General features: G+C 55.5%; 1 protein-coding gene across 1 annotated transcript; it reads left to right on the top strand.

Moving 5' to 3' along the window:
* Positions 1 to 422: 422 nt before the first annotated feature.
* Positions 423 to 1,438, top strand: UBL4B (ubiquitin like 4B). The gene is made up of 2 exons (XM_035020277.1): positions 423 to 863; positions 1,382 to 1,438. Exons 1-2 carry the CDS (start codon positions 423 to 425, stop codon positions 1,436 to 1,438), a joined length of 498 nt encoding a protein of 165 aa, XP_034876168.1.
* The last annotated feature ends 7,267 nt before the right edge of the window (positions 1,439 to 8,705 follow it).

The following is an 8,705-nucleotide window of genomic DNA, read 5'->3' as shown; positions in this document are numbered from 1 at the left end:
AGCTTCATGAGGGCAGAAAGTATCCACCCTGATCCCATCTCTCCCTGGGGACAGGTCCTGGCAAAGGCACCCAATACATATGTGTTGAATGAGTCAACGAGGACGTATTTCTTTCTGCTACCCTCTCCTTTTGGACCCTCCTGCTCCTTAACCTACTCTCCTTTCTCCCTTTATGGAGGAAGGATGTCCTGTGCCCAAAATGTCCCTCTGACTTCCCCAGAGTCCCGCTCTCAAAATGAGCCCTCACGCCGCATTGTGACATCATAGAGCATTAGCCAATGGCTGCCCACGGGGGGCTGGCCCCTGGCCTCCTGGGACCACCGCCCTCCATTGATAGGGAGAAGCCACCTTCTCCTGCACTGGACCTTAACCCTCAGGGCAGCGGCAGAGCATGGATCCCTCCTGATTCTCTTCTTGGCCCGATGATTCTCACGGTCAAGCTGCTCCTGGGCAGGAGATGCAGCCTGAATGTGTCAGGGCAAGAGAGTGTGGCCATGCTGAAGAAGCTGGTGTCAGAGCGACTGCAGGTGCCCGAGGAGCAGCAGTACCTGCTCTTCCGAGGCCAGCGTCTGGCTGATGACAAGTGTCTCTCCGACTACTGCATCGGGCCCAATGCCTCCATCAATGTCATCATACGGCCCTTGGCGAAGACAGCGGCCGCGGAGGCCGGCCAGCCCCAGCCCCTGTGGCACTGTCTGGGCCTGGTCCTAGCCAAACACTTCGCGCCCCACGACACCAAGGCAGTGCTGCAGCTGCTGAGGCGGGAGCACCAGGAGCGCCTGCAGAGGATAAGCCTGGGGGCCCTGGAGCAGCTGGTGCAGGACCTCCTGATGGAGGCGCCCTCGGGAGAGGAGGGGCCTGAGGCTGAGACCTCGGAGCCCCAAGACAAAGAGGAGGAGGAGGAGGAGAAAGGGGAGGAGGACAAGGAGGAGGGGAAGGCTGATCAGTAAACTGGCCTATCCTGCTTTGAGTTCGCATGCTCAAATTCGCCTGGCCTCATCCTTCTGTGGTCCCTGGTGACTCCGCACTCGCCCCTGTGGGGGCAGCTGCATCCTTACCCCTTCTTGAAACTTCAGAGCAGCCGGAGGGATTGTGGACCCGTCTGTCCTCTGGTATCCCCTCTGAAACATAGTGTGATTGCACCCCATTGCCATCCTTGAAGGGGTTCTGATCACCCCGTGGATGGTCCTAAAGGGGTAGTCAAAGGCAGCTTCCCCCTCCTGGGCTGGACACGCTCACCTGGGCTGGAGCGCCCCTCCTGGGCAACCTCCCAGGCTGTCAGCAAACCTCCTGCCCAGAGTCTCCATGGCTTTAGACAGACCCTCTTCCTCCTTTGGGACAGTGAAACAGATAATGTGAGTTCATTTCTGTCCGTCCCCAGGCCATGCCACCTACTCTGGAGATGTCTGACAGCCGAGAGACGAGGAATGGCGGGTAGCTGCCGCTTGACCTCTGCGTGAGGCCATCCCTGCTGTCTGCTTGTGCTTGCACAGCTCAAGCGGCAGGGCTCGGAGAGGCAGGGGTGGGAGGAGAGCACCTTCTGTGCGTCAGGCCTGGATTCTTAGGGAGACACACACAGACCAAGAATAGCCGGAAACTGAAGCTTGGGGCAGAAAAGGTGGTTTGCACACTCCCTCCCTGTGGTCTGTGGGACAGATCCCTGCCTCACCCCCTGCCCCAAGTCTCATCAATTGGTAGGTGTCCCTGAGCCCCCCTTCCCAGCACTGCCCAGGCTCCCCGGGACCAAGAATGGTACCAGTCAGCATCCCTGCCCCCACAGAGCTTGTGGATAGAGAGACAGGGCAGAAATGTGACAAGAAGGCAGCGACAGAAAACAGAGTGTAGCCCGTGTGATTAGATAGATACCCAGGTGAAGCTGCCACCTCGCAGGGCGCCCAGCTGCCATGGGGGGGCCTGTCTCGCAGGCTACAGGGATGCCAGGCTTTTCCTTGTTCTGGTGGAGAGAGTGGTCCTTCCCAGGGCCGAGGAACCCGCACCCTGTGTGTGAGGGGGCAGGGAGCTCCCTGAGAGCCTGTCCTCCCGGGTCCTTGAAGTGCTGTTACTACAGTCGCTCTGTCCTGTGATGGAGACGGAGGGGGGATGAAGGACGAGGTCCTGAACGGAACATGCAGGGCCCGCTTCCCCGGAAGCTTTCTGTCTTGGCCTGGGGGCCCCGTTGCTGATTCGAGTCCCAGTTCAGCCATGGGCTTGCGGTGTGACTTTGGCTGACTTACTCTGCCTGTCTCATGCTTGTGATTTCACCTGTTAGAGGGGCATCACTCATCAGTTGAGCCTTGAACCACATGGGTCTGAACTGTGTGGGTCCACTTCTAGGTGAATATTTTTCGATAAATACAGTACAGCACTGTAAATGTATTTTCTCTTCCTTAGGATTTTCTTAACATTTTCTTTCCTCTCACGTTACTGCAAGAATAAGGTATATAATATATATATATATATAACATACAAAATATGGGTTAATCGACTGTGTTTTGGCAAGGTTTCCAGTCAACATTTGCCTGTTAGTAGTTAAGTTTTGGGGGAGTCAAAAGTTTTATGTGGATTTTTGACCGTGTGGGGCCGGGTAGGGGGTTAATTGTCTTATGATGCCTGGTGCTATCTCAGCCCCTTGTGTGAGGGCAGGAGAGAGAGGAGGATTCCCCACGGAAAACGAGGGTGGGAGGGTGAGCATGAGTTAACCCGACCTTTCACGTTGTATTCATCAGGCCGTGATTACCAGCCAGGCAATGCTAACAGCATCTACTTCCCCCCGCCAGATGTTTGGGAGGGTTATAGTCATGAAGACTGCGCAATCCAGAGTGACGTCTTCCGAGGGGGCAGTGGCATGGCTGGGAGAGCCCCCCGAAACCAGGTCTCTGGCTCTGTGAGCCTGCTTTGTAGCAGAGAGACCCTCATTCAGCCAATGAGCATCTCCTCCACCGATGCCCCAGCCTCTGCCCCACCGGCCAAGAGGAGAGGGAAGTCGGGTCTCTGAGGCTGTGAGCTCTGTCAGGTGTGACCTCTCCCCGGGGGCACTGAGGGGACACTCAGCATGGGGGGGCTGCCAGCAGCACCCACCAGCCCGCTCCTTGGTTCCCCTCTGGTCCTGCTCCCGCTCCCGCTCCCAGGCGGGTCCTCCACCCTCCATCCTCCACAGAAGAGACTTTCTGAAGGTTCTGGGAGCGTGTTTGTGCTGGGGCTGTGCCATTTGCCAAGGGGGAAGAGCCTATTATCTTTACATTAGGGGAACTAATAGCCCATTTCCCAAGAAATCTGTGGGCGATAAAATTAAGTGAGCCGTTTTATTCCTTTTGCTGAGAGAAACTGGCATGAAGGACGGGGAAGCCCTTGTCTTCTCTCTAGTTAGTGGGGGTGTCGGGGTTGGCTGAGGGCACCACTTCCACTGCCTCTGTCCCCAGAAGCATCTCCGGACAGCCAGCTTTGTGTTTCTATCCACAGAGAAATCTGGCTTCTCCTGGTTCCTTCACGCATCAGCTGCAGGCCAACACTCTCAGTCCCCTGGCTCCCGGCAAAATGGTCTTTCTGCTGGAAACAGGCACAGCATCCTTGTTCCTGTGTTATTTTATCAGTCCTTTATTCTTCGATCAATAAACACTAATGGCAGCCCTACTATGTGCCAGGCTTTCTGCTAGTGATTTAGGCTGATAGAGGCAGGGTCCCGCCTTTCTGAGAAGGCAGAAGGAAGCACGCCCCCTTGTACCCCGTGCTGCATGGTACAGCAGAGGGAGCTCCAGAAGCCCCTCCGGTCCTGCCAGGGCTCATGCTTGAGCTGCGGTGATGTGTTCGTAGCTGGGGGACATCGCTGTTATCCCAAGTCCTAAATGATGGGGCAGGGAATGGTCTTTCAGGATGGAAATTCTTCTGGATGTTGGAGAAAGAGGGGACTTAACAATGTTCTAGGGGCTACAGAGACCCCGATGCCTGATTTGATTAAAAGCAAGTCACGGGTCCCGCCCACATTCTTGGGAAAGAGATCTCACAAAGGCACAGACACGGGGAGATAGAGATCGTGGGGGGCCACCTAGTAGCCCGTCCCCCACAGTGGGTGTTGTGTTGTATAGGTTTGCTGTATGAATGAAATCATTGATAATAAATGCACTAAAGGCTTAGTCTCAGCCCAGGAGCTGTGGTCGCCCCAGCCGAGCCTCAGGGAGGCTGCAAGGAGGAGGTGGCATATGAGCTGGTGAGGGATAGGAAAGGAGGGCAGTCGAAGGAGACGTGAGGGACTTTTCCTCACGTCACGCCTCAGAACTGTCACTTGGTTTAGCACACCCAGCTTCTGACCTTGCTAGGTGCCTCATGACACCCGGAGCCACACAGACACACCCCGGGTGCACAGCTGTAAACCCAAAGACAGCCCCCATACCTCCGACCCGTAGGGTGGCGTCTACAGGGGCAGAGCCAGGTTTGCCGAGTGAGCTGGAGGCTCTGTGCCTCTTGCAGTGTTAGGGCCCAGACCTGCTGGAGCTCAGGCTGCTGGAGCCCCGCGGGCTCGGCCCCGCCCAGGCAGCCCAGCCAAGAGATCCCACGCAGCAAATTCAAGGACCGAAAAGGGAGACTTTGCTGAGCCAAGTCCAGGAACTGCTAGGGCTGCTGGAAGAGGTGGCGCGGACCAACTTTGCTGTGTCCAAGTGATGCCTCGTGTAGTCAGGACAGGGGTGTTCAAAGGACGCACAGGGACATGGAGGTGGACATGGGGGTGCACATGTTTGGGTACTGGGCTTTGCAGGGGCATCGGCACCTACGTGTGCATCAGCCCGTGTATGTCAGAGAACAGAGACCCCCCCCCCTTCTCTGCTTGCCTTTCAGCTCCCTGCCCCAGCCTGGATGGCTCTCCGTGTGCTCTGAGCTGGGTGTGGGTGGCTGCCAGCCTGTGGCAGGGAAGCGGCCAGAGGGCAGGCTGCCCTGGGGGAGGTCCTGCTGCTGAGCCAGGGGTTGCTCAAGCAGCCAGCTGAGGAGAGAACAGCTGCAAAGCCCAGGTGTGGGGTTCCTCGGGAGCCGATGGTGTTCCCGCCAGCTGCCTCGCCCCACTCCTCCCCTCTTGGGTCACCTTCCTCCTCTCCCTGTCCTTTCTGGGTTTCTTCCTGTACCTCTCCCCTACCGTTTCCTTCCTGTTCTCTCTGACTACATTTGGGGCCTAGTTGACTGCAGTGCGTGGACATCTGGGCACTTTCTTTTAGTGTGCTCTCTCTCTCTCTGTTCCTTATGTCTCTGCACCCATCCTCTGCCCGCCTTCCCTTTCTTCTCATCCCATTCAGTCATCCCTAGTTGTCTTATTGAATGCCACCACCAGCTCTTCTCCTTGTCTTCCCCGTGTCTTTTTTTTTTTTTTAAGATTTTATTTATTTATTTGAGAGAGAAAGAATGAGAGGAGAGAGCAAACACAAGCAGGCGGAGGGGCAGAGGGAGAGGGAGAAACAGACTCACTGCTGAGCAGGGAGCCAGATGTGGGGCTCAATCCTAAGACCCTGGGCTCATGACCTGAGCCGATAGATGCTTAACCGACTGAGCCACCCAGGCGCCCCTTCCCCATGTCTTCTTTCTCCAGTATTTACCCAGACTCACCCAGTGTGCAGGCGTGGACAGAGACCCGGGACCTACCATCTTTGAATATGTCCTGACCCTGCACCCCACCTGCCCACATCTGCAGTACTAATTCACAGGCACATCTACCCAGCCCTGTGCTCAAGTGCAATGGCAAATGGCCTCATTGCACGCATGCACCTGTTTGCTGATCTAGAGCCCCGGACAGACATGCCCCGAGAGAGGGCACAGATGTCTGCACACGCACGGGGTTGCCCCAAACAGCTTTGCTTGCAGATGGCCATGCGGCCAGGGAGGTGGGACTGCTGGGGCAGGCGCACGTGCAGGCTCAGCCATGGCGGGGAAGCCGCTTCTTCCAGTCACGGCGGCTAGCAGTCCGGGTGCGGGGTCCCTGCACTTGCATGGCTCTGGGCACCCTCATTCTCTTGGCTCATTTCCTGCGGTCCTTCCTGGCTCCTCCCTGGGTGGCTTCTTGGTCCCCAATCCCCGCCGGAAGGTCTGTAACCCAAGGAGCCAGAAGGAAACCCAAGCCCCTGGGACGGCTCCTACCTACCCGCCCTCCGCCGCCTCCGACAGCATTTCGTGTCACAGTGATTTAAGGGCTCCTTGGCAGCCTTTAGCGGCTCCCTCTGCCCTGGTAGAAGGGTGATAAATCTGAGGTAACTACTGTTGGCCGCCTGGCCATAAACCCGTCACAGCCCACAGCAGTGGGGCCAGGCCTGCCCACGGAGGCCCTGCGGAGTTGGCCTTGTCAGCCAGCCGCCCTTGGAGAAGCCCAGGGCACCAGCACAGGGCTGTTATTTATGAGCTCAGACCCTGGATCAAAGCTGCTGTCCATCAGAGACGGCAGGGGAGAGGCCCTCGGAGCCCCCCCCCTGGCTCCTCTTCTCATACAGACTACTTAAACTTGACCGATAATGCATTGGAGAGATCCTCAGTGCTCCCAGGGTCCCCCTGAGCCCCTTCCAATTCATTGTCCCGACCAGCACCAAGCGCACCCCTTTCCACACACAGGCTGGAACAGGGACTCTGGATGGGCTTTGGTGACAGAGTAGGGGCGTCAGACAGAGTTGTGGTAGCCTGGGTGGCTGCCTTTCCTGACCTCCGGCTGCCCCCTTTCTCCAGCACAGTCCGTCCGAAGGAGAAAAGCATGGGGCGCTCAGACCCCAGGACCTTGTCTAAGCAGCCCCAGAGTGGACATCACGAGGCAGAGACATTTGGGGAGGATGCATGTTGATCTTAAGCAAAGTGAGGAGTCTTTCTCCAAACTCTACATCTTCCTGTGCTGCCGTATTTCCTGAGGCCGTCTTCACCCCAGACCATCCCTCATCTGGGCTGGGACTATGGCAGCCCATGAGGCGAGGGGGGCAGGATGGATGGTGAGAGACAATAGAGAAAGAACCTGGAATCTGAAGACTTGGCACTGAGTCTTGAGACACTCCCTAGCTGTGGGAGTTTGGGTTGTTCCCTTGGTCTGAGCCTCAGTGTGCTCATCTGTTCAGTGGGGATAAGAACGCCCCCCTCCTTGTGGAGACTCCCTGCAGCATGGAGCCCGATGTGGGGCTCGATCCCACGACCCAAAATCACAACCTGAGCCGAAACCAAGAGTCAGATGCTCAACCAATTGAGCCACCCAGGCGCCCCTGTGAAAGTGTTTTGTCGACTCTAAAGTGCTGTTCAGAACTAAGGCTTATTCTTCTTCATCCTCCACCCCATGTAGTCAAGAGAATGTTCTCTAGCCAGTTTGCACCTAAAGGGATTTATTGCAGGGAACCTTCCCTGGCTTACAGGATCCCTGGGAGGACCAGGAGCTGCAGCCAGGAGGGACACAGAGACTGCCACCCCACCCGCTACTTGGTTCCTCAGGTTACAGGGACAAAAGCCCAGAGTCCCCACCACAAGTGCCCCAGGGGACTCAGACACCCCCAGCACCACCATGAAGGTTGCCCCTCTCCTGGCTCACTGCCACCTATAAGGCTCATGTGGGGGCAACTGTTTGGGAGAAGCTAGGTGGTGATGACACCTTAGATGAAAGACTCTTGGGAATGTAGATTTTAACTTTCCAACAATCAAGGGGGTTGGTCTGTGGGAAAGTCTGTGGAACAAACCACCCAATTTCTTCAACAGGGAGGGAAAAAAGAGAGACAAAGAGGGAGAGAAATTCATAGATTAAAAGAAACTTAAAGTGTAGCAACTAATTGCAAAGGCCAGAGTTATTTGGATCTTGATTTGAGCAAACTGTTAAAAAAAAAAAAAGGACAAGACAATGGGGACATTGGGACATTGACTGGATGTTTGATGGTCTTAAGGAATTGTGTTGTGTATTTTTTAAATGTGGGATAATAGCATTGCGGTTAATGTTTTCCAAAGTCACCTTTTCGAGAAGCACACTGAAATGCTTCTGAAATGTTTTATAAGATCTGCTTCAGAACAATCCAGTGAATTGGGACAGAGGAAAGTTCGCTTCAGCAGCTGCTCAGTTGCCAAAGCCTTGCATCCCATGGGCACCTTCCTGTGGAGACCTCAGGTGATGGCGGCAGCCGTTGCATGACAACCTGTCCCCCCCCTACCCCCCCAGAGCCCCATCTTCTGATGCTAACCAGCACTCCGCTGTCTGGAAATGCAACTTGTTCAGAAAACTAGTCCCAGATTTTCATTTCCTTGAGTGTTTCTTGCTTGGAATCTCTTCCGATACCAATCTGGGACAACAGATCTCGCTCTGGCTGATTTAAGCAGAAAGGAATTTATTAGAGGAAATTAGGTAGTTTATAGAACCTTGGAGAAATCCAAGACATTACAAAGCCAGGAGGAACACCCGAGCGTCCCCACAGGACCGATCAGGAGGAAAGGCACTGCTCTGCTGCCCGCTGCCCAGGGACAAGGCACGGGAAACCTCCCACAGCTGACCCAGGACTCTTCCTTCCTTCCTTCCTTCCTTCTTCCTTCCTTCCTTCCTTTTTCCTTCCTTCCTCCTTTCTTCCTTCCTTCTTCCTTCCTTCCTCCTTCCTTCCTTCTTCCTTCCTTCTTTCTTCCTTCTTCCTTCCTTCCTTTCTTCCTTCCTTCCTTCTTCCTTCCTCCTTCCTTCCTTCCTTCCTTCCTTCCTTCCTTCCTTCCTTCCTTCCTTCCTTCCTTCCTTCCTT

The sequence above is a fragment of the Mirounga leonina genome, unplaced genomic scaffold (assembly GCF_011800145.1).
Source record: "Mirounga leonina isolate KUSES-001 unplaced genomic scaffold, KU_Mleo_1.0 Mir_173, whole genome shotgun sequence".
Taxonomy (NCBI): Eukaryota; Metazoa; Chordata; class Mammalia; order Carnivora; family Phocidae; genus Mirounga; species Mirounga leonina.
This window is presented reverse-complemented; position numbering and strand designations above follow the sequence as displayed.